This window comes from Oryza brachyantha, chromosome 3 (assembly GCF_000231095.2).
Source record: "Oryza brachyantha chromosome 3, ObraRS2, whole genome shotgun sequence".
Taxonomy (NCBI): domain Eukaryota; kingdom Viridiplantae; phylum Streptophyta; class Magnoliopsida; order Poales; family Poaceae; genus Oryza; species Oryza brachyantha.
The window spans coordinates 21,722,767-21,749,267 of record NC_023165.2 but is presented as its reverse complement, the minus strand read 5'-3'; the positions used below and the strand labels follow the sequence as shown (position 1 = coordinate 21,749,267).

General features: G+C 40.1%; 3 protein-coding genes across 4 annotated transcripts; 2 read left to right on the top strand and 1 right to left on the bottom strand.

The window, feature by feature from the left end:
• Nucleotides 1-5,448: 5,448 nt before the first annotated feature.
• On the top strand, nucleotides 5,449-12,110 carry LOC102714636 (homeobox protein knotted-1-like 4). 2 transcript variants are annotated; one of them, XM_006651615.2, is made up of 5 exons: nucleotides 5,449-5,871; nucleotides 6,020-6,136; nucleotides 6,314-6,425; nucleotides 11,226-11,485; nucleotides 11,579-12,110. In XM_006651615.2, the coding sequence occupies exons 1-5, from the start codon at nucleotides 5,635-5,637 to the stop codon at nucleotides 11,846-11,848; spliced, it is 996 nt and encodes a 331-aa protein (XP_006651678.1). In that variant the 5' UTR covers nucleotides 5,449-5,634; the 3' UTR covers nucleotides 11,849-12,110. The 2 variants fall into 2 exon arrangements, with proteins under 2 accessions (XP_006651678.1, XP_015691307.1); XM_015835821.1 differs by having other exon boundaries at nucleotides 11,220-11,485.
• A 2,900-nt stretch (nucleotides 12,111-15,010) lies between these two features.
• On the bottom strand, nucleotides 15,011-17,762 carry LOC102709258 (endo-1,4-beta-xylanase 1-like). The gene is made up of 3 exons (XM_006650335.3): nucleotides 17,386-17,762; nucleotides 17,099-17,276; nucleotides 15,011-16,976 (listed from the first exon to the last, which is right to left on the bottom strand). Exons 1-3 carry the CDS (start codon nucleotides 17,760-17,762, stop codon nucleotides 15,294-15,296), a joined length of 2,238 nt encoding a protein of 745 aa, XP_006650398.1. The 3' UTR covers nucleotides 15,011-15,293.
• Nucleotides 17,763-22,273: 4,511 nt separating this feature from the next.
• LOC102714364 (EPIDERMAL PATTERNING FACTOR-like protein 2) lies at nucleotides 22,274-23,129 on the top strand. Its single transcript, XM_006651614.2, has 2 exons — nucleotides 22,274-22,463; nucleotides 22,605-23,129. Exons 1-2 carry the CDS (start codon nucleotides 22,377-22,379, stop codon nucleotides 22,902-22,904), a joined length of 387 nt encoding a protein of 128 aa, XP_006651677.1. The 5' UTR covers nucleotides 22,274-22,376; the 3' UTR covers nucleotides 22,905-23,129.
• The last annotated feature ends 3,372 nt before the right edge of the window (nucleotides 23,130-26,501 follow it).

Genomic DNA, 26,501 nt, shown 5'->3' with positions numbered 1-26,501 from the left:
AATCTGACCACTACATCAAGCTATTCCTCAAATTTTCAAACGATTTAAAAATCCATAGGAAACTTTCCCTATCCTTTGGACTGTAGGATTGAGTTAAAATCATTTCCTTTGGAATATTCATTTTTTCTTTATTTTCTCGAGGATTTTCAAACATGAGCTAATTAAATCCTCACTTGCTTCACTTTAAGAAGCTAGTCCAAGTCACTTACTTACTTTCTCTCTTCGTTTCTCAACTCTATTCTAATACTCCCTCTATATATATTTTTATATGACACCGTTTACTTTTGATTCTATATTTGATCATTAATCTGATTAAAAATTTATATCCAAATATGCAAAATTATAAGATATACTTAAAATTCCTATAGTTATAAATCATATTATAACAAAATAATTAATAATTGTATATTTTTAATAAGATAATAGTCAACGTGAACCTAAAAGTCAACAATATCATATAAAAAAAATATGGAGAGAGTAATATTTTTTTCCTCCAAGTTTCATGTGGAGGATCCAAATATTATGTGTTGACTGATTGTTGTGTTTTCAATTCCTATAGAAAATTGCATATTCCAAGGTTATCCCTGTCCACGTTTTTCAATTCACGCGTTGCAAAGTAAGAAGCCCTTTATATATTTTTCTCGTTGGCCATTCTATATATATATATGCATTCACAATTAAAACATTTTAGGCCGTTTATATGTAATATTCTTTTTAATTTATGTCAATTAATATTTTTCTAAAATATGAAATTGTTGAAAAAGGTTTGGCAATTGATATAGGGTGTATTTTGACTTAGTTTGCAAACAAGTTTATGTGGTAACAAAATTGAGAGCTAATTAGAGGGAAAAAAGACTCGAGTACCGCCATATATACGAAATTTTAGAAATACGAGGGATTCCATTAATATGGTAATGGATAGATTACGGTTAGAAGAACAAATAGGATCGATCCTATGAGGAAATTTTAATTTATCTCATTGGAGTGCATGCACCTGGGTTTTGTTTCAACAAATATATTCAAATTATACGTCTTGTGATTATGAACAGAAACAACAGAAGGGATGTAGAGTAAACCCCTGTACTAAGTTTTTATTAGTTCTAAAGACATGGACATATATATATATATATATATATATATATAAAAGGCCAGGGTGGCCCCTACACCCGTTGGATTTTCACAGAGACAATTGGAGAGAGGGGGGCTCCATGCTCAAACGCAATCGGCCCCTGCGCCATCATGTGCACAAAATTCAGAGATTCAAAAGTGTGCCTCCTATAATTTAACACACATGCTCAAGAGATTTAGGACCACTACATATCAAACCAGAACCCTCACGTAATTGATTCCTATTCATATGTAATCAGACTGTCCACTCTTCCTTTCCAGTGATTCTGTGGCTTAAAGAAAATCTCTACTGGGAGTAAATAATACAGGTTGGTTCTAAATTAATTATCTCTAGGTACTGTCAAAACATTGACAAGTCCCCCATAGAAATCTGTGTCTGTAGTGTACTAAAAGGTGATAGCATCTCGGCTGAAAACAGTATAGGAAAACGATTGAAAGATAGAGAGAAAAAAATATATCTTGTACCGACACAATTCTTAATTTCTTTGTTCCTCCATTACGGCAGAGAGTACGACATACCACTGCACACTGAGTCCGACGTGTAGACAGAAACTCCAGATAATTAAGGCCGGAAGATGCACGGAAATGATCGATCGTCAGTGGCCATATCTGATCGACCAAATATTTCAGTTCTGTCCTAACTTTAATAAATCCAAGATCGTGTGATTGGCGATCTGTCAGATCGATGGAATTTCCCGACCGTTCAATTAATCGATCGAAACTAGCACATAAATATACTGCACTGCGATTAATTAATTAATTAGGTCGTTGTTAAACCGCAATAAGATCATTTTTTGTTTTTCCATGTCCAACGTTTGACCATTCGTCTTATCTAAAAATTTTGTATAAAAACTTAAAAAAATTAGTCACGCACAAAGTATTATTCATGTTTTATTATCTAGCCAGAAAAAAATATTAATCGTAATTTTTTTTCAAATAAGACGAATGTTCAAACTTTAGACACGGAAAAACGAAAAATGATCTTATTTCAGGACAAAGGCAGTAACTGAGTGTTGGCCCAACACTGAAGATATCATTGGTAGTGTATATATGGCAATTTACACAGTAGATTTATGGCTGAATATATAAATTAATCAGTATGAACACCAACGAAAAAAATATTCAGATGCACTGTCCTTTCTTCGATGGTACAAGGATATCAGCAGCTTTCAGATCGTGCGAACTAATTAACCTGTCTCTTCTGCGTGCCCACTATCTTTCTTTTCTTTTTGACGTGATATATGACTTTCAGCTGATCGATGTGTGCTAATTTCTTAGTAATTTCTATTATATTGTAACATAATTTTTAAAGAAGGCACAATGCATGTTCATGCACGTAGACTATAATTAAATTTTCAAAATGATCGAATAAAAAAATGTTGACCATTGGATATATATCATAAAAATAATCGATTGCAGTGGGTCCAAATTTTAGTGGTCTAGATTAATTGATATAGTTATATATAAAAATATAGTATCATAAAAATAGAATAAAAGAGTTGCATACCAAATCTAGACATATAGAAATAGAATACACAAGATTTGTATATGAAATCTAAACCTAATAAAAATAGAAGCTAAGAATTATATATGAATCTAAGTATACATTGTATACATGTTTATATAGAAACTATTCCCTCCGTTTCATAATGTAAGATGTTTGACTTTTTTCCTTGTAATGTTTGACCATTTGTCTTATTAAAAAAATTATAGAAATATCATTTATTTTGCTTGTGACTTACTTTATTATCAAAAGAACTTTAAGTATGACTTGTCATTTTTTATATTTGTACTAAATTTTTAAATAAGACGAATGATTAAAAGTTGCAACCAAAAAAGTCAAACATCTTACATTATGAAATAGAGGTAGTAGAATATTACCTTGTGTTGCAACAGTATTTTACTAAAAAAATATCATTAGCTTGTTATTAAAGTAGAGCTAATAAAAAGGGTTTGATATAGGCCTTAGTTATTTTTCCTTTCAAAAAAATAGGAGGGAGTTGGTGTTATAGCCTTATAGGAGTATAGAAAATTGCAGGTGGAGAGTTGTTGCACACTAACAAACGGGACCGCACATCATTGACAATAGGGTGAATGAGTGGTTAGACACTGATAGAATGGGCTCGCACATCATTAGTGGTGGTGGCAGATTCACTGCCACCAGACTAGGGTATTTTTAGTAATAGTAGTAGATAAAGTCTTAAGATTTATATTAAATTAAACTATACTTAAATTATTTAGCTCTGCACAAAACTGTGTCGTGCAATCCACTTGTTTATATGATTTAAACATGTTCATAATGATTGGAACGGAATTAAATTGACACCGTACGTACCAGCACGTACCGCTTTCAGTGTACAGAACATATGTCTAATTGGTACATTGCAAACAAAGAAGAACATCGAGAAAATTCATATCCACGTGAAATATATGTTAAATGATAAATAGGATTTTTCATGCTTCGGTATTTTTAAGAAAAATCATTATGATTAATTAATTGGACCCACATAACTCACGCCCACACCACACTAGCGTCACCACATGATCAACAGAGGCACACACATGGTTCGTACACGTCCACACATGGTTGAAATATGATCAAACTAAGCTGTGTGCCTCAAGAATACCAAGCACAAGAAGAGGCAAGTTCTCATTGTTATTCCCCTGCGTTGTATTCATCTCCTCGTAATGTTTCTGTCGGTTGGCACATATGGTTTTTTCCATAAGGGTTTTCCACATTAAATGTGTGTCTCGCTTATGCCTCTTTTTCATAACACATAATGCTCAGTACAACAAACCCGTTTTAGATTATTAGATGTTTCGGTTTATCTATAGATTCATATGGATACTAATTAATCTAGACATATAACATATACATTGGTTCGTAGATGAATATACCAAATACACTCTGAAGCCTACGAATTCCCACATTAATTAGGGAGAGAAAAAATGAATAATTAAATCTGCTGGGTCTAGATGATAACAACATAGGTTGATTGATATAGTGTATACAAAAAATATTTGTATATATACAAACAAAATATAAGAGTTGCATATGAAAATCTAGTTCTACTTACTCAATCTGTTGTTTAGAAAATATAATTACATCTACGAAAAATCAAATTTAGGAATTTATGCAATCTAATGCTATTTCAATATATTATCTAGCTTTGTGCTAAAATTTTATGAGATATCCCCTAGTTATATTACTAAGAGAGGTCGAGAAGGAGTCAACAAATTTTCTTTAGAGGCTTAGAATTATTATATTAACTGGAGGAAAATTTATCGATGATTAGATCATGGTAGGCTCAAGTTATAACGGCAGAGAATAAGTAACATAAATATATATATATATATATGAGAAAAATGTATTTATAAGATATAAGAAATTTCTATGCAAACAATATTATTTATTTGATATATTCGTTTACAAAAATACATATTGAATACTACTCTCTCCGTCCCACAAAAAATCAACTTTTTGGTCTTTATGTCGAGCATTTGATCATCCGTCTTATTTAAAAAATTTTAAAAAAATTAGTCACACATAGAGTACATGTTTTATCATCTAATAAAAATAAAATTATTAATCATAAATTGTTTTGAATAAGACGAAGAGTTAAATATTGTGTCTAAAAACTGAAAAGTTGATTTGTTTTGGGATGGAGGGATTACTCTGTCCACAAATATAAGCATCTCTAGACTTTTTTAGAGATATTAGGATGAAGAGAAAAACGATTTTGACACCCCTCATTAAATAGGAGATGGTTAAGGGTAAGATAGGATTGAAATTGAACGAAAGATGGTTGATTACACAAGTAATATAATACTATAGAAATCTTTGTATTTGTAGACAAACTCGGAGTGCATATATTTGTAGACAATGGGAGTGTATATTTGGAAACATATGTAATAGTAGTATACACAAATGTAATATATAAACAAAAACCAGATTTGTATATCAAATCTAATTCGGTGTTAATAATCTGGCCCCGCAATATTACATGGATGATTGTATCTAATCTGTACGTCCCAACTCCCAACACAATTTTATTCTTTCTAGTCCAATGAATTTTTAAGCTTGAAAGATGGAGTTATTTTGGAGACCCATTAAGTATTATTCATTACAAGTAGAAACTACTATGAAAAGTTTTAATATATATATTAATATGGGGTTGGATTTATTTCTGTTGTGGGACAGAGCAATACTTTTTTTCTCCTTCAAGAACAGCAATTCCCTACTCCACAACAACTATTGTTCCCTTCCATTATTGGCCCCCTTTTCTCATCTGCATTACTGGCCGGCCACTGTATCTAGATTTTAAGTGCAAACCACACCTCTCCCCTCTCTCTCTCTCTCTTTCTCTCCTCTCTCCTCTCTCTCACTTCGATCCAGGATTGGAAGACAATCCTATAGAGGATTAGTGCCCCCTCTTCCCCTCTCCTGCTCTTTAATCCACCCTCACTAGTAGATAATTAGGGATTAGCTTGAAGATAAGTACACCCATGGAGCAGCTTGATCCTCTTCTTGCACCTGACTCTAAGGCCGCCACGTCCTCCTTGTGCCTCACCTTGGACAACCCAGCCTCCACATCTGCCTCGCCGGCGCCGGCGGCATCCCCGGCGGCCTTGGAACCTTCTAGACAATCCTTCCATGAGAGGGAAACGGATGCAATCAAAGCCAAGATCATGTCTCACCCGCTCTATCCGGCTCTCCTGAGAGCCTTCATAGATTGCCAGAAGGTACGTACTACTAGCTTCGCATCCCCCAAACGCATGTAATATGTATAGATTCATGGCAATTCGATCTACCCTTTTGTGCGATTCTTTTTCTCTTCCAATTGTTTGAATTTATGCATGTGGAAATGGTCTTGATTCTGTGTCACCTAAGGTCGGAGCTCCGCCGGAGGTCGTCGGCCGGCTATCCGCCCTCGCCGGCGAGCTCGACTCTCGTTCAGAAGACAGACACCAAGGGCCGTCGTCAGACCCAGAGCTCAACGAGTTCATGGTAATCTAACAATATGATTTCTGCTGTTCTGCAACTCTCCATAGTGTGGAAGCCAGTCATGGAATTCTCCAAAAGAATATATATATATAGTTTAACTTTACTATACTGTTTAATTTAGAACGCCTTTTCTTACAAAAAAAAGGGGTTAAATTTGGATGCGTATAAATTCGTGAGCAGGAAACCTACATTGATGTGCTGGTGAGCTACAGGCAGGAGCTAACGCGACCAATCCAAGAGGCCGACCAGTTCTTCAGAAACATGGAGGCGCAGATCGACTCATTTACGCTAGGTGATTATGCTTCTCTTTTCTGTTTTCTTTTCAGATGTGCAGTTTTTCTGAAAAGGATATATACACATCCTGTTGCTGAGCAGGCATCCTAGTACATGTTTTGTTTGTCAGTTCTGAAAATGAACACGCTATAGTGCTGCATATGTAGCATGCCGTGTGAGTGTGAGCTGTGTTTATCTGTGCACATAATTTGAAGTGATTTTCAAAGCAAGAAATGGAATATAATGCGTATGATTTGAACAATTAATTAATCAGATGGGCTATGAAATAAAAGAAGTACTGAACAGTTGTTCCATTTATGATGTTTACTTCGACCTTATCCCTGAATATATTCAGAGTGATGTAAAATTGTGTGAAGACATATATATACAGGCCAGACACATGGTATGCATGCACTAATTCGTTTTTGTCATGGAACTGCTTAGAAAATTATATATACTAGGGCATTTTAATTGGGGCGTTGGTATGCAGCGAGTTTAGAGAATCGCAGCAATAATTCCTCTATAACTAATATAGAAAAATGAGACAAATTAGTGCATGCATGATCAGATAATCCCATCACCTGCATGAAGTTGTTGAGCTAGCATATATTCCCCTTTGGCAAGCCAAGAGATCTCCCAAGACAAATGAGACAAATTAACATTCGTTTATAATTAATTTTCGTTAACTGCATGTGCTGCTCCAAAAAAGGAGGCTAATTAAGTTAGTGCCTAATGCACACTAACTTAATGAACTTAATGATCGCTTTTATTTTAATTAGTTTAATTACTTGCTGCCTACTAGCTTGTTGGTACGCATATATGTGGACATGGTACGCAGGAAATGGGGCCAAACGATGCTGCAGTATAACACAGTTCTGCAAGAGCTGACACAACTCCAGCTATTTCTTTCTGAATTAGCGGCAGCTATGGCGTACCTGTAGTAGTGGCCTGCACCACTGTTTCTGCTTGCCAGGTTTGGGATCCCTATCAGATAAAAACAAGTCATCACTGCAGCTAGCTAGCGAGAGAAAAAGTAACAAACAACTAATTAAGGATCCCTATCGATCGATCACGAGTTCACTGGCTAGAGCTCTGAAGAATGGTCATCTGCAGAACTCATGTGTCAAGCATGCACCATTAATCCCCAAGTTAATTCGTGCATGCATGCGTTTATACATGGACGGATCGATGCATATATATATAGAGAGAGAGAGAGAGAGACTCATATATATATGCATGCATGCTTTGGCCGGCGACATATATGCAGCATATTGCAGCTGTGAGACATCTGCAGAGAGAGATCGATCGATCGACGCACGAGCTAGCACTGTGCACACGTACGTTGATTGCCGGCAATTCTGCAGGGGGGGCGTACGTGCTTGATATATATGTGTGCCTGCACCGGCATGTGAGCTCCTGATGCAAATGTTGGCTGCCCGTGCTACTGCAGCTAGTCTCGTCATTAGCAGCAGCTGCGCTAGCTAAGCTTTGCCTGTGATTATTGTTTGATTGCATTCGACAAGTGTTGCATGCATGCGTGGTGATGAATGGACGCTGCAGGATGGTGGGGGAGTGGCATCGCCTAGCTTAATTACATAGCTAGATAGCAGGGTCTTTATAGATCTGTTCAGTAATTGGGTGGTGATTTTGACTTGCAGCTTCTGTTTATTTACTTATGTATTTTGAAATCTAAGAGCAAGTTCAATAGTATAGTCAACTACTGGCTCCAATTCATCTATAGTTAATCTAATAGCTAATTCATACAATAGTAACCTACAAAATATATACTACCATGTCCCACCTGTCATACACGCACTGTGTCTTCGAGTCCGTGCTAGCTGGCTACAAATTAGTAGCTCACCTCTCTTCTCTCTTCTCTTATCTCTTTAAAATATATTTATAGCTGGCTTATAGCCTGCTATTGTACCTGCTCTAATCCATCAGATTGCTAGTCTTATATATTAATTGTTTGAATAGAAAGTTGTTATATATTACATTTGTTCTAAAATATAAGCATTTCTAGGTTGTTTAGGATATATACTAAGAAGATGTAGAAAGATTTTCTTTTAGTCACTTAGTAGTTAATTTATTAATTTTGAATTGATTAAATTTTCTTTGTAGGCACTTGATTGACTCTGAAAACATTAGAATAATTTAAATCATGGGAATCACACATAGAAATATTTATATTATGACACAAAACTTGAGTTCTAGAAAAGCTTGCATTTTGGAATAGAGGGAATATGTACACAACTCTAGCCAGATGGGTGAAACCCAAAGCCAGGTTGCTTAGTTATGAGAAAGGGAAAATATCATCATCATACAGTGATCATGCATGCATTCTTCAGGAACAGCTAAATTTAATCTTACACACCTCTCTATGGCCCTACTAATAACCATTGATCTAGGGCTTCTCAAAATCAACATTAGCACCTCGTCTTTTCAGTCCCATTTATGCTTATAAGTCAAAATTTAAATTTTTAATCTTAAATTTGGAGTTCATTTTGGGTTTTTTATTATATTTTATTTTTTAACTATTGCTTTTAGATCGCTAAGAATACGTATATAAAAATTTAGTCATATTTTTTCGTTTGTAAATATGATGTATGTTTTACTGTGTTACTGTTCTAGCTTTCCTATTAATATTAGCTATTGCCACCCTAGCTAGCTGATGATCATTCTGGACAAAAAGAATAGCATATAGTAGTACCGTGGCAACAATACCTCCAAACTAGTGCACGTTCCAGCTACAAGTTTTTTTGTTTTGCAAAAAATAAATGTTGCTACAAGATTATAGTAAAGAAATACTATACGTTTTATTCTAGATACCAATATGGTATAAATCAGTTGCAAATCGAAAATTAATCTGAGGACCTCTTCATCGCAATTCAACAAATGTTAATGTCCAATTAATGCGTATATATATGGGACAAAGAAACATGAATGTAGAAGCTAGCACAGTGAGGTGATATATATTACAGATCGACTTTCAGATTTATACTATATCTGCTGACTTATTATCTTGTGGGGGGCATGCTTATGTGTAAAATTGAGTACATAACCTATGGCGTACACTAACTTAAAATTCAAGTCTATAATTAAAACGATTTAATTACAAGAGAAATAATTTCTGGTTTGTGTGTGTGTCTTGTCATTTTTATGATATTTTTAGTTTATGTTATTTTAGCAAATTTTCCTTATTGTTTCCATAAACACAGATTGAATTTGCATTGAGTTCTGAGTTTTTGAAAAGGATAGCTGCTAAATTAAGAACCAAGCTAGGGCAGTTGTTGAAGACTTCTGGGGTACGTGATCGTTTGATGGCATATTTAAAAACAAAAAATAATTTATAAAATAAAATTTTCATATATGTGTTCTTAGCGATCTTAAAAACAAAGACCAAAAAATAAACTATGACGAAAAACCCTAAAATTAATTTCAAATTTAAGGTTGAAAATTAAAATTTTGGCTTATAAGTAAAAACGAAAAGACGAGGCCCTTCTTTCATGCCGATATATTTCATGCTCATGCTATATGGTTAGACATATAGGGAAACCATATATACATGCATATCCATTATGATTTACCTGAAAATTTTGTGTGTTAATTAAATGGAGAAAAAACTCGTGATTTGTTGCTCCTAAGGGTATATATAGTGGGCTCATAGCCTTGCTAGGTTGGCAAATTTGTTGATGTGGAAGAGCGAGAAAAGAGAGACATCGATTTACTTCAGCTTGACAGTGTATACTTGTAGCGTTAAATAAAACGAAATTTTGCAGCTGCATGATGGTAGGGGAAAGAAAAAATGATAAGAAGCATTTTTTTGTTTACTAATTCAACACATTTGTTGCATCAACTGCGGTAAGAGGATTCCAGGTCAAATAAGTAGAAGTTTAAATACCCACACCGCCCTAAACTTTTACCGAAAGTCCATCTAACAACACTATTTTTCGCTTCTACCTATGCTAAGTCCAAATTTAAATTTTTAATCTTAAATTTGGAGTTGATTTTAGGATTTTTCATCGTAATTCATTTTTCAACATTGACTTTTAGATCGTTAAGAACTTGTAAATAAAAGTTTTTTTTACAAACTATTTTGTTTTTGCAAATATGACATTTGGGTTTTTGTCTTGAAAAAACTAAAAAATCGCCCCCTAACAAACTAAACTTTGAAGTTGCCCATCTAACCACTCAAACTTTACAATACAATTCATATGATCCCTGTGACGATTTTTCGAAGTGGTGTTTATCTAATTTGTACACACCTTGGATGAATTTGATTGTGACATGCACATTAGACTTATATCTTCGAGCAAGTAACTTAACTACTTCTTTGTATCACCTTGCTCGTTCCCATTTAATGATATGTAAATATGTTATATTAGTTATTTCAAAACAATTTTATAAGCTTCCAAATACATAACACCATTGTCCAAAACTACCTTAAGGGGTAAGATAAACGAAGGATAGTCTCTAAGCGATGTTTGAGGCTGTGTTCGGGAGGAAGGGTTTGGAACCCTCCCCTAGTGACACAGAAACCAGGTGACTCGATCATTAGAGCATAATTAATTAAGTCTTAGCTATAAAAACATGAAAACAAAATAATGTAAATATTAAAACAACTTTGTCGTAGACAATTTAGACCCATCGGTCAACGATTAGAAAATATACACGTGAAAAACAAGAGAGCGGAAATTGGAAAGAAGGGCGGCCGAATGCAGCCTAAGTGCCTATATACTACTAATCTCTTTGTTTAAACATGGCGCCCATGATAATTTGTCCACCCACATACTATTTAATTTATTACGTGCAGGTGCAGATGACAACGGCTCTGAAGGCGCCAATTCCTCGGAAGACGAGCAGGAGGCCGCCGGCGACATGGCCGGATTGCCGGAGATCACCAGTCCCTGCGCGGAGGACAAGGAGCTGAAGAGCCACCTCCTCAACAAGTACAGCGGCTACCTGAGCAGCCTATGGAGGGAGCTCTCCAAGAAGAAGAAGAAAGGCAAGCTGCCCAGGGACGCTCGCCAGAAGCTCCTCCACTGGTGGCAGCTCCATTACAGATGGCCCTACCCATCGGTACGACGACGACGACGACGATCTCTATATCTTGCATGAGACTAGGAACATGTTTAATTGATGCAGCTAGCTGCTGGTGCGCGGTTCTTGCAGGAGCTGGAGAAGGCGGCGCTGGCGGAGTCGACGGGGCTGGACGCGAAGCAGATCAACAACTGGTTCATCAACCAGCGGAAGCGGCACTGGAAGCCGACGCCGCCCGCGGCCATGGAGTACCGGTCGTCGTTGCAGCCGGGCGCCAGCTACGGCGGCGGCGCCGGTGGTGGTGCTTCCACGAGCAGCTCTTCCGCCGCCGTCCGCGGCATGGAAGGGCAGCACCAGCACTTCACCGGAGGAGGGAGCGCGTACCCGCGCGGTGGCCCGTGACGAGATGCATGGCCGCATGCTCAGTTCAGTACATTTATGCATGCATGGTGTGGGTTTGCTGGTGTGCTTAACAGTATAACGATTTGGTCTCATCATACATATGCTACATATATATACACAACATATATAGTTATATACATACATATATATACATGCATCTAGCTAATTAATGCCAAGTTTAATTAGTTAATTGTAAAGGGGTGTAATGTAGTAACATGGAATGTTTCACTAGCTAACGCGCACACACATATATGATTCAGTATATAATTTTCTCTATATAGTATATATGCATGGTAAAGGTACCTATATGCGTCTACAGATACAGATTTTGTGCCGTTGTAATTGATATATACTCCTGCCTAATTTCAAACAGTGTATGTGCTATATGATGAATTAATGCTTAGCATTGGTTTTAACTGATATGTGTGAGATGTATCAGAGCAGTGTGTATGATGGTGTTTGAAATTTTGTGTACATGTTTCAGAGCTGTAATATGTGTGATGGTGTTTTACCTGTTTTTGTTTGTGTGTAGGGCATCTGAAAATATTGGTCATGCCTGCCCTTCAGAGAAACACTGCTGTAGTGTGGGTGCCAACTGCCAAAAGTTTGGCCTTTATCTGTGATTGTGTGAAACTGTCTCCAATGATATTGTTAGAACCGATTGTTCAGATATTTTCAAGGTGCATGTACTAAGTGCATACAACAAAGTATGTAAGGGAAAAGCTTATTTTAAAACCCCAAAAACACTTTCATGAAACTTTGAAAATCAACATCCCGAACTTCATATAAAGGCACACCAAGTCCCAATAGGTGTGCCCATGGTAATCAATTAATGATCATTTCACACGTAGGATTTTAAGATGATGTGGTAGGGAATTAGAAAATAAAATAGAGTAAGATGTATGGTGTATTTTTGCATTAGGCCTAGCTCAAACATATAAAACAAAAGCTAGATATTACAGTGGGGAGTGGACGTTTATAATTTATTTTATGGTCTTGGAGAAAGTACTTAGATGTGACAAAATTTTAGCATAAAAATTTTGGTTATCTAGAATTACCAAAATTCTCCACTCGAAAAATTAAATTTGTACCTCAATATACCATTTACAGGAGAAAAAAAACTCAACTTCGCCATTGAAATCGCCCTAAGTAGGCACTTCATCTCCATCCAACTGTCAAAACCACTGATTTTTAAAGATTTGAATGAATGTTGGCTTTCTTTTAGTTAGGTGACATGGCATGGAGATGGGAAAAAGTCTACAAATATTTTTTTTATTTTCAAAATTAATAAATAACTTCATATAATTTATCGTAAAGCCATCATATACCATCTCCCGTTCTCTCAAGTTTAGCAAACTATATTATAGTTTGACTATAGAAAATACTTCTGAAATAAAATGCATAATTTTACAAGAAAAAAATTTATTTTTCTCCAGACTAAATTCATTTAGGTTTTAAGTACTCTCACGTGCAACCATAATTTGATCAGATTTTTAAGCTCATTTGGTAGTTTTAGCTCGAAAATATAACCAGATATTAAAACTGCATTTTAATTCCTAAATTGTATTAATTCAAAAAATATTATTGTATTTTAAACCAAAAAAATTGGAATGTAGCAATGTAAAATTATCTGTGATGCAAGCTATGTTTTATTAAGGTGCTTATTGAATCTATGTTGGCTGCAAATACACGTCGGACCATGGGTAATTTAGGGTTAACTGTAGTTCAATAAAATGATCTTCACCGTAAAATAAAAGTTAGCTTATTTAGTTGAACTAGATCTTACCCTAACTTACTCGTGAATTCATGGGCATCCCTAGTTGTGAAGCACCGTTGAGCAAGTGACAATTTTAAAAGGTTTTTTGAAGTAAATTTACTAGTTTTTAAAAAGTGCATCCAAGCACATCAGCACCATGGCATATGAAAAATATTTTAGGGTGGATTCTGACGACACTAATTTGATGCTCTAAATTTTGGTTTATTTTTCTATAAATTTGATCAAATTAGAAAAGTTTGACTAGCTAAGTGCAAAACTATAATATCTTATGATATATAACGATGAGAGCATGTTACAAGGGAAAAATGGTCTAAGCAAAACTAGTTATATCATAATCTAATTAAATTTGTTCTGTGTGCTGATATATGGAGTCATTTTTACCTTAAGTGTTTGTTTTAGCGTATGGCATATTCTTAAATAGCTAGAAAAGTCAAAAACATTTCTTGGAATATAAAAGCTGTGACATGCCTGGAAATTTTAGAAATAAATTCAAACTTCCAATCCACTTTTGTACGCATTCATCCTTTGCTTCAACAACAACATTTGTATTCGTGATATTTTTTCGGAACGAATTAAAGTTTTGAATCCTCTATTTCTATACTTACTACCCACTAGATGCAATTATTTCTATAAAAGAAACACATGTTAAGGCCACGTCAATAGAAAGCTAAACTAGTGACCCCATATGGGAGTGTAGGAATTTTTATATTCTTAGAAATAAATTTAAATAATTTAAATGCTTATATATCGTTGGACGGAGTCATGCAGGCAGTAGATTTGATCTCTGCGTGTCCTGTTCATTCTTTCCTACTAGCATTTGCTCAAATTCTCCGTTTTTCTTTATACAAATTTAAATTCCTGTTAATAGATGAGTCTAACCCTCTCAAGTGACCATATAGAGTTGTAGCTTATCTATATCTTCTATACATTTGCAATATCTATATATAAAAGCCAACATGTAAATACACATACAACGGGTGATTGTTTGGCTTTTACAAAGTAAAAAGTCAAACATTATAGCTAAGGATAGAAAATAAACTATAATGAGAAAACCTAAAAATCAACTACAAATTTAAGGTTAAAAATTTAAATTTTAGCTTATAAGTATAAGCAGAAACAAAAATATAGGGTTGACTATAGTTGAAAAACTCACCCCGTTTTTTAATCTAACGCCGTCGAGTTTTGGGTTTACGTTTGATCATAATCTTATTCAAAAAAGTTGTATAATTATTAATTATGTTGTTATAATTTACTTTATTTCTAAAGGAACTTTAATAATATCTTATATATTTTTTTGTATATTCACACAAATATTTTGAATAAGATAAACAGTCAAATGTAGATAAAAAATCATCAGTGTTAAATAAAAAAATTGGGGGGTTTATATTTAAATCTCATGCAAACATGGTATATCATCTATAATTTCTTTTTGAAGCTAAAAAAGCCAAATCATCATACTCTATATCATTTCCATGATGTTTCAACGTATATTAGTTCATCATTTTAAAATATTTAGCATGCATATGATCAAGGTTAATTATAAAAATGAATTTGTCTAGCCCCTTATTTAGTTCTTTCACTTCTTCCCGTAGTACATCGTCGTTGATCGTTCTGGGCATCAATTAATTAAGCTTAGCTAGAAGTTGATCATTCTGTGCTTCTTAATTATCACACGGTGATGTTGAGCACCAGCGGCGAGTCATCCTTGTCGACGGTGAAGTCCTGGGAGATCTTGCCGGTGGGCGTGACGACGTCGACGTGGTAGGCGCCGTGGTGGCCTCGGAACCTGAACTCGCCGTTGTCGTCGGCGTGGCCGTGCGCGCGGGTGAGCCACTCCCGCTTGAGCTGGAGCAGGCGGCGGCCGGCCTCGTTGACGTCCCCCTCGGCGTCGACGAGGTGGGCGTCGTCGCGGCTCATGAAGAGCTCCCAGAAGCCCCAGAGGACGACGCCGTCGACGGCCGGGTGCGCGTACGCCTCCCGCAGCATGACCTCCAGGTCGTCGGCGCGGACGTGCTCGTTGGCCGACGACACGTCCAGCTCCGTGAACCAGAGCGGCAGGCCGAGCACGGCGAGGCGGTCGAGCACCGCGCGGACGACGGGCCCGACGGGGTTGCTGACGTGGCCCTGCAGCCCGACGCCGCCCACCGGCGCGCCCTGCTCCTGCAGCCCGACGATCTGCTGGATGTACGCCTCCGGCGTGGCGCGGATGTCGCACATGCTCTCGACGTTGTAGTCGTTGACGAACAGCAGCGCGTCCGGGTCGAGGTCGCTCGCCGTCCTGAACATGGCGGCGCGGATGTCCTTGCCGAGCTTGTCCTGGTAGAAGGAGCCGTGCAGCATCTCGTTGTTGACGTCGTAGTGCCGGAACTTGCCCTTGTACCGGGTGAGCAAGCCATTGATGCGGCTCTTCACGGCGGCGGACAGCTCGTCGGTGGACAGCGTCTTCACCCACTGCTGCACCGCGTTGTCCACCTCCCAGAAGATGCAGTGCCCGCGCACGCACATGCCGTGGTCGGAGCAGAGCTTGAGGAGGTCGTCGGCGTCGGCGTAGTTCAGCTGCCCCTTCTGCGGCTCCGTCCAGTACCACTTCAGCTCGTTCCCGAACACTGCCCAGTTGAAGTTCTTGGTGAAGAACTCCACGTAGTCCTCGTTGTCCATGTTGGTGCGCATGATGCACGCGCCCAGCGGGAAGCTGTTCGACACCTGCCGCACCCGCACCTCCACGCCCTCCGCCGCCGCCTTCACGCCGCCGCCGCCGCCGCCGCCCGACGCCGTCACCTTCACCACCACGTCGCGCTTCCGCACCTTGTCGGTAAGCTTCCGGAGGTGCTTCACGCGGGCCCTCCGGTCGACAGGGAACACCTGCAGGCCGGCGACCATGAGGTCGACGCCGGGGTCGGGGCCCTGGACGTAGAGCATCACCCGCGACGCCGGCTTGGACTCCACGCGGAACGACCCGCCGATCTCGTACCACCGCTCGTCCCGCGCCAGGACCTGCCCGCCGTTGATCCACTGGCTGTCGACGGCGACGGCCACGTTGATGTTCTGCGCCGCGCCGGCCGCCTGCCCGCCGACGCGCACCCAGCCGGACACCTGGTACGTCGCGTACAGGGTCAGCTTGTCGGTGATGATTTGCGCGGGGCCCATCCACGTCTGCGCCCGGCTCGTGACGTGGATGTGCTTCCCGTTCAGCGGCTCGCCGTCGAGCGCCAGCGACTCCTGCGCCATCGGAGGCAGCACGCGCGGCGCGCCGTCGTGCACGGAGAGCGCGCACGACCCGAGCCCGAACCACCCGTTTAGGCCGTCGTCGAGGTCGCTGTTCTGGAGGATGTTCGCGCCATATTCCAGATTCTGCGCGCGCAACACAAACACAAACACAAACACGATGACGGGTGCTTTGAGATTCGTGCGCTCTCTGTATCACGTATCTTGGTGAGACAGCGTGTCGTTCGGCTCCGGCGGAGAGGAGTCACCTCGAAGTCCGGCACCGGCGCCGGCGTGGCCTTCTGGGCGTGCTTGACCACCAGGCAGTCGAGCAGCAGGTCGACGCCGGCCGGTGGCCCCTCGATGTAGATCGCCGCCTTGGCCACCGTGCTGTTCAGCAGGAACTTCCCCTGCAGCTGCACCCACTCCTTGTCCGACGCCTGCGACCTGCAATCCAAGCCGTGTCTCAGAATCCAGCAGAAAACCTCTCCGCCGATCGATCGATCGATCATACTCCGGCGAGGCGAGAGGAAGCGAGGATCTATCGATCCCTTACTTGGCGACGCTGATGTACTGCTGCCGGCCGTCGGAGTTCTGCACGGCGACGGTGGCCCGGACCTCGCACGGCGACAGCGGCACGCCGGCACCGGCCAGCCGGACCGTGGCGGCGACCTCGTACAGCAGCTTGCGCTGCAGCCGCGACGTCACGTCCTGCTGCACGCCGTTCCACGTGTCCGTCCTCCCCGTCGCCGCCACGAAGTGCTTGCCGCTGGCGGGGAGCACCTTGCCGTCGTCGAGCGAGTCGTGCAGCTCGATCTTGCACCCGCTCCCGGCCCAGCCGTCCAGCCCGTCGTCGAACTCCGGGTTCAGGATGATGTTGTCGTCGCCGGCGCCGTCGCCGACCACCCGCCCCGCGTCGCCGCCGATCGCCATCGCACTTGCAACTGATCAACCAACTAACTCGTCACTGATCACTCCACTATTCAACCGCTCGAGCTGGCGGCTAATTACCAATTACTGTGAGCTGATCGCCATTGCCAAGAACTGGTCACCTATATATACCAATCACAAACCCAAATCCTCAAAACCCCAAGAAAGCGAGACTCCAACGAACCAAACCCCAAGAAATCTCCCTGGGATTGCAAGCTACGCACACAAGATCAAATCCGGTCTTAATTTCACCTTAACGATCACTTGATCTACCCCATTTATCCATGATCCATCGATCTCAATCCCGATCCGGTTAATCCATGCAGGGATCGACGACGATATGCCTTGCGCCGGATGGTTGCTTCAGCTTAGGATTTGACCCAGCCATAATGCATCGCAACCATGAACACCAAAAGCCTTGCACTGCAAAATACGGCTGCAAGGACTTGAGGGAGAGGCCGGGACAGAGTTGTGGGATGTGGATACGCAGTGCATTCAGGCGTTGGAGTGAAGGCATGGCCGACGAAGACCGACCGACCTCGCCATCGAATGATCATGAAACTGGAACGCTTCTGTCACTTTGATTTGGGTTAGATTGCGTCCGAGCAAATGGGGATTAAGAGCGGGGAGATTACGGCATGGCAGTGCGGTTTTTCGCATGTGCGGATCGAGCTGATCAAGTTGCAGCGCATCCCTATGAACTGGCCTGGATTTGGGCGGTTGGCCGTTAGTCGGTGTCAATCGCCCCATCATTTTTAGTTTTACTTATATTTATAAGCCAAAATTTAAAAAGCAATTTTATCATCATTGAGAAGGTATTACAGGTACCACTGTTTTTTATGTAAAATTTGGTAGAAAACAGTGGTACCTCATGATACCTTCTAAATGATGGGAAAAATGCTCAAATTTAAATGTTTAATCTTAAATTTAAAGTTGATTTTAAAGTTTTTCATCGAAGTTTATTTTTCAGTCTTAACTTTTAGATCGCTTAAACTACGTATATAAAAATATACGTAGTTCGCCGCAACCGCCGCGCCGTCGACTCGGTCTCCACCGGCCGCTCCGCCCTAGCCGGCGCCGCCACCGTATAAAATCCCCGTGCCTCTGCCCCGCCGCCACTTTCCCCCTCTCCGCCCGAAGCTTCCCTCCGTCGCCGTCAGCCGCCGATCTCCTCGTCGGCCGTCGGACGTCGCCGCCCACCCGCGTCACCACCACCGCCTCTACCTCGCTGACCTCCCGCCGGCATTCGTCCCTCCCGCCGCCGTGCCCCGTCGTCTCGACGCCGTTGGCCGACCTTGCCACCGAACGTCGCAAGTCGCCGCTCGTCCGCGTCCCCACCTCCGCCTCGCCCTCGCCGACGCGCCGCCGTCTCCGTCGCCGCTGGTGAGCGCTCCACTCCTCTCTCCCTCTTTCTTCCCTCTCCGCCGCCGCTGCCGACCTCCCCGTGCCATCGGTAAGTGCCGGTCGCCATCCGCCGCGCCGCCCGCTTGTCGCCGCCCGACGTCGTCGCCGTCACGCCGTCGTTGCCGTGCCGTTCGCCGTCGCCGCCGTGCGCCCCTGCTCCGGTTGCGCCGTCTCCTCGGCCCTTGCCGTCTCCGCCGCGCCGTCGCGCCGCTCGCCGCCAGCCGCGCCCTCCTCCCCCCTCTCTGTTTCCCTCTCACTGGCCAGCGGGTCCCACCCGCCCGCCCCTCCCTCTCGGTCGGGCCCACGTGTCAGCCGCCCACTTCCCCTCTCTCCCACCGACAGGTGGTCCCCACCCGTCAGCGCCTCCTCTCTCCTCGCTGACGTCAGCAGCCCCATTAATTGCGCAATAATTGATTTAGGACTTTTTTGTTTAGTTTAAAAACCCAGAAAACTTCTAAAATTCATAAGTAATTCATCTAGTCTCCGTTTAGGTCCATTCAAGTTTCATTAAATTCAGAAAAATGCCAAGAATCCATTAAAAATAGTTTCTTTCTCTGTTTCAGCAGTTTTATAGCCTGTTTTGTTTGTTTTGACTTGTTTGTCGTAGGTTTTGACCCCGTTGAAGCGCCGTTCGTTCTCGAAGTCATCGCCGAAGTTCCTCGTGGGTCTAAGCAAGGCAAGTGGCACCCTTCTTTGATCATATTGAACCTATGTTTATAAAATTCCTCGCTTTATATTCAAACATGCATTGTTTTATGCAAATCTATTTATTGTATTTATCTATTGGGCATTTACCTTTATATCCGTTGATTCCCATGTATTATTATTGTCATCCAAGGTTAATTTGACTAGAATTTGGGTTAGTCAATGCTTAGCCATACTTAGTTCAACTAGCTCACCAATTATTATTTAATTATTGTTACACTTTGATAGACCTTTAATGGTTGTAATCATTATTAATCTCCCGATGTGGATTAATATAACTAAAATATTGCTTATGGTGGGCTGTGGGTGCATGGTTTTGAGAGTCGTGCCCATGGCAATTAAGGACCGGTTCTCAGGAAACCCTGAAGGTCTTACACGTACTAACCACAAGCCAGAATGGGCAACGGTGAGACTCGTAATCTAGCTTGTCCCTATTCGACGTACCGAGGCAAGGGTAGGCGTGATGGAGTATGGACGGGCAATTGTGGTGTAATGAAAGCCTCTGCTACTTTCGGATCTACCAAGGCACAAGAGGGGACTGCCCGACTTGGTGTAAAGGAGGGGGTGAAACCTGAAGTGTGGTGCGATTGTCTAGGGAGGGTTAGGTGAAAGGTCTTATCATGGTTTCCGTACTGAGGTATCGTGGTGATACGTTGGGGCATGGTAACATGCTTGGCAGCCATGTCTTGTGGGTAAAGTTGTACACCTCTGCAGAGTAAAACTATTCGAATAGCCATGCCCGCGGTTATTGGGCGAACTGACAGACTCACTGGGATTAGTTCAACCCCTTTTATAATTTTATTAATCTTGGAACTGGGTTGACCCTGCGAACGTGGTGTAACGTTGGCAGTTGTTTGGGTCTGTCGCAACGTGGTTTAACGTTGGACAGAGGGTTGACCCTGTCGCTACGTGGTGTAACGTTCGATAGTGGTTTGGGCTTGTTGCAACGTGGTGTAACGTTGGACAGTGGATGATTATTTTAAATGTTATTTTACTTTTATTTCAGTCTATTTTATTTACTGTTTTGCTAAATTACTGCAGCTTTTGTGCAATTTAACCTTAGCCTATCCCTTGTTACCCTATTGCATTCATTATTCTCCCTCTCTTGGGTGTTACTTGTTGAGTACGGTGGTTTTTACTCAGCCTTGCTTAATTTTTCCCCACCAGAGCAAGTGCCAGAGCCTGTGTCAGAAAAAGGTTGTTCCGAAGGTTGAAGTAAGGTTCAGCCCGCCGCCGAGAATGCCTGTGGTGTGGAGCCGTCTTCACCAGCTGAAGCTGAAGATTCGATGGTCTAGTCTTGTTTTCCTCTTTCCGCTGCATTTCGATAGATAATTGTTTTTATTTGTTTTTAAGTCGTGGAACTGTGTATTAATTTGTCATAGTGTGTACTCGGGCTGATTCCTGGACCGAGATTTAATACATGCTATTGTTCAGAAATTTGGTGTAAATTTCTGAGCGTGACAACTTGTCAACATTACTGTTTAAGATGCCTGAAGTTAAAAAACAAAAGGAGAGTACATTTGTGCGCACATGTAGTAATTAGGCCCCGTTTAGTTAAAAAAACTTTTTCTAAAAACATCATATCGAATTTTTGGACATCTAAATAAAGCATTAAATATATATAAACATTAAAACTAATTACACAGTTAAGGAGGAAATAGTGAGATGAATCTTTTGAGTCTAATTAGGACGTGATTAGTTATAGGTGCTACGGTAACCAACATGTGCTAATGCCAGATTAATTAGACTCAAATGATTCGTCTCGTGATTTCCAAGCGGAATCTGAAATTTATTTTGTAATTAGACTATGTTTAATACTTCAAATGTGTGTTTAAAGTTTTCATGTGATGTTTTTGCAAAGTATTTTTGCAAACTAAACTATGCCCAATATGTATTATCTCTGTCCATAATAACCTTATTTTTTTTCCGTTTTCAACGTTTGACTATTCGTTTTATTTGAAATTTTTTTTTACGATTAATATTTTTATTATTACTAGATAATAAAATATGAATAGTATTTTATATGTGACTAATTTTTTTAAGTTTTTTATAAATTTTTTAAATAAGGCGAATGGTTAAACGTTGAACACGAAAAAATAAAAATAAAATTATTATGGAATAGTAGCAGAGTACATTTGTGCACAGTTACACACGGGAAGAGATACGTACACACGCTGTACCGTCTCTGCACACCGAAAGCAAGCTGACATGACAAAAGGGAGAGCAAAGCAAAGCATTCCATCAGGCGGCAGCAGCAGCAGCAGCAGCGGAGAGTCTCTCTCTCTCTCTCCGGTGTCTTCTTCCCGCGAGAATCCGCCAGGCCGACCTCACAAGCGCGCGCATAAAACGCCCGCACGTTCGCTCTCTCTCTTTCTCTTTCTGCCGCCGCCGCCGCAGCCCTCGTCGTCGTCGTCAAGCCCATCATCCCGACGACTGGGACGGACGGACCGGACGAGACGGCGGGCGGCTTGGCTGAGCTCAACGTAACTTGGGTTATTGGTCGTCGAAATGGGCCATCTCTCTCTGCTTCTGCTCGCCATCCTCCTCCTCCTCGCCTCCTCCGTCGTCCATGCCAGAGCTGCCGCCTTCACCGAGGTCAGTATACGCTCTCACTCGCTACTGTCAGAGTGAGACGTAGACGCCATGGGCTGTTAGACGTACTGAGCTTCACTTAGCAAAAGATTGGTTTGGTCGAGCTCGCTGCTGATAATGGTGCTGCTTGTTGTTTGGTTGCAGGAGAAGGGCGTTGCCGGGATCAGGGGCGTGATAGGCTCGAGGCCGCCGAGCTGCGAGGGGAGGTGCAGGTCGTGCGGCCACTGCGAGGCGGTGCAGGTGCCCATAAGCCCGCAGGAGCTGCAGAAGAAGAGAGGCGGCGATGCCAGGAGGAAGAAGAAGAAGCTCGCCGGCCATGGCGACAGAGCTGCGGCTGCTGCCGGTGGTGGAAGGGGCGCCACGCCTGATTCCTACGATGACCACTCCAACTACAAGCCGTTGAGCTGGAGGTGCAAGTGTGGGGGGCTCATCTTGAACCCATGAAGAAAAATTAATCGATCCCCACAGTTCGAGGAGCTTGTGGTCAATCTTGTGGATATAGGAGTAGTATAGTACATGGTGATGGCGTTTCAATCGGGTTCATCTTGCCGCTGATTTGTTTCTTTCAATTTGTTGATCATATCCTTTTTGTATGGGGGGCGACAAAGCTAGCTTCAAATTGTCCTTTAATTTCTCCGGGCCTTTTGTAACAATCACTAGTTAGCTTGTTGATAAAGTACCTTTTCTTTTCCTGTTTACTCAGTTTACACTTTATTGCCAAAAAAAACTGCGATGTAGCTTGATCGTAAGATGCAGAGGATAATTGGTTGAGCATTAACAGACTGTTTTAAATTAGGCCCTGTTTAGTAAACTTTTTCAAAACACATGAAATCGTGAGCATTAAATATAGATGGATATTAAAACTAATTACACAATCACGAGGGAAATCGTGAGATGAATCTTTTGAGTCAAATTAGTGCATGATTAGACATAGGTGCTACAGTATCAGGTACTAACGACGGATTAATAAAACAAATCAATTTTTCAGTTTTTAGATATAATGCATGACTATTCGTTTATTAAAAAATTTACGATTAATAATTTTATTTTTATTAGATGATAAAACATGAACATTATTTATGTGTGAGTAATTTTTTTAAAACTTCTTAAAAAAATTTTCAAATAAGATGGATGGTCAAGTTGGTTTTTTATGGGAGAGAGGGAGTAAAAGATTTGTCTCACGTTTGTAGTTGTAATCTGAAATTTATTATGTACACCTCAGTCCTATAATAACCTTATTTTTTGTTTTTTTTCCAACGTTTGACCATTCGTCTTATTTGAAAATTTTGTATAAAAACCTAAGAAAATTAGTCACGTATAAAATACTATTCATATTTTATTATCCAGTCATAATAAAAATATTAATCACAAAAATAATTTAAATAAGACGAATGGTCAAACGATAAATACGAAAAACGAAAAATAAGATTATTACGGAAGGAGCCAGTAATTAGACTACTTCACTAATATTTACGGGACTACGTGGGTTGTCGAGTTTGACTAGACGTTGTCGCAAATGGACGAAATGTGTCTTGTCCTTGCAACGTACTCCTACTACAGCATACAGTAGCTACCGCTAGTAGATAGAGCCCAGTTATCCCATCCATAGGATTCCTTCTCCAGCGACTAGCACGACGCAGCTGTTTTGATATACAAGGGCTTCCTAATAACTTTTCCGAAGAACATCAATAAAGCATTAAATATATATAAATATTAAAACTAATTACATAGTTATAGGGAAAAAAGTGAGACGAATTTTTTGAGCCTAATTAGAACGTGAATAGCCATAAGTGCTACAATAACAACCATATGCTAATGATGGATTAATTAGACTTAAAAGATTCGTCTCGCGGTTTACATGCGAAATCTGAAATTTGTTTTGTAATTAAACTATGTCTAATACTTCAAATATGTGTTTAAAGTTTTGATGTGATGTTTTTTAAAAAATTCAAACTAACCAAGGCCTAATGATATAATGATAGCAGTATATATTTAGGTTGCGTTTAGTGTACGTTCTGAAAGTATTAAACGTAGTCTAATTACAAAATAAATTTTAGATTTTGTCTAGAAATCGCGAGACTTTTTTGAGTCTAATTAATTCGTTATTAGCATATGTTGGTTACTGTAGTACTTATGGCTAATCATGTACTAATTAGACTTAAAAGATTCGTCTTACGATTTCTCCCATAACTATGTATTTAGTTTTAATGTTCATGTATATTTAATGCTTTATTTAGGTGTCTAAAAATTTGATATGATGTTTTTAAGCAAAAAGGACGTTAGACTAGATGGCTAGCATATACCAGTACTACCTCCGTTCCATAATAATTTTTTTTGTTTTTCTGTATCCAACGTTTGATCATTCATATTATTTGAAAAATTTATAAAAAACAAAAAAATTAGTCACACATAAAGTACTATTCATGTTTTATCATCTAGTAAGAATAAAAATATTAATCGCAAAAAAATTTAAATAAGATGAAGAGTCAAAATATTATATCAAAAACTGAAAAATAATCCTATTTCGGGATAGAGGCAGTACTAAATTAAAAGCACATAAACACATATCAGCCTGATGGTTATACTCTCTCTGTCCCACAAAATACCAACTTTTCGGTTTTTTATCGACATTTAACCATCCATCTTATTTTAAAAAAAAATTCAAGAAAGTTTAAAGAAATTAGTTATAATAAATTATTATTCATGTTTTATTATCTAATAAAAATAAAATTATTAATCATAAAATTTTTTTAATAAGATAAAAAGTTAAACATTGTATAAAGTTAATTTGTCTTGGTGCGGAGGAGTAGAGCTCACATAACCGTCGCTACATTAGCACCGGACAATTGGACGCAAATGGTCAAAACTGCTATGCTCGCTCCCACTGAAGACGTACGTACGTATACTCACTCTGTCTCACGAAAAAATAATTCTCCGGTTTCCGTGTCCAACGTTTGACCATCCGTTTTATTTGAAAATTTTTCAGAAAATTAGAAAAAAATTAGTCACACATAAAATATTATTCATGATTTATCATCTAACAAAAACAAAAATATTAATCAAAAAAATTTAAATAAGACGAAGAGTCAAAAATTATAAGTAAAAAGTGAAAAATTGGTTTATTTTGGAACGGAGGGAGTAGTCGTTTAGACCAAGTTCAATAGTATAGCCACTAATAGCTTCAATTTATCTATATTTAATCTAATAATCAATTTATACAATAGCTACCTATAAAACATTAATACATGGTCTCACATCTCATACACATTAAGCGTTTTGGAGCCTATGCTGTGATTAGCTATATAAATTATGTTTTGTACCCCACTGCTCTCTCTTATCTTTTTCTCTTTAAAATTTTAAAATATATTTATAGCGTTACAGAAGTCTACTATTGTACTTGCTCTTACCCGGGTTGATTCCTTGGAAACGGCAGGGCCGCGGCATAGAAAGGGCTGCGTTGAGCTTCAAGTATGGCATGTGGATCTCCCCTGTCGCTAGTGTAGGGAGACAAGATTAGAGCAAGTTCGGCAGCATAGTCATCTACTAGCTTTAATTTATCTATAATTAATTTAATAGTCAATTTATATAATAGTTATCTATAAAATATATACTATGTTTTACCTGTCATACACACAGGGCGTCTTGAAGTCCGTACTGCAACTAACTACAAATCTCTAGTCTCTTCTCTTATTTTATTAAAATATGTTTACAACCATTTTATACCTGCTCTTAGAGCAAGTTCAATAGTATAGCCAGCTAATAGCTCCAATTCATCTATAGTCAATCTAATAGTCAATTCATACAATAGTTATCTATAAAACATCAATACATGGTCCCACATGTCATACACACATTTAGTCTTAGAGCTCATATGCAGCTGGCTATAAATTAGTAGCCCACCTTTTTTTTTCTCCCCTCTTCTCTGTTTAAAATATATTTATAGCTAGATTATAGCCTGCTATTATTGGAGATGCTATTAGGATCGCTGGCCACTCGTAATCTTTCCCTTCTCCCTTTGTCGTGTCACCCGGCGCAACACGC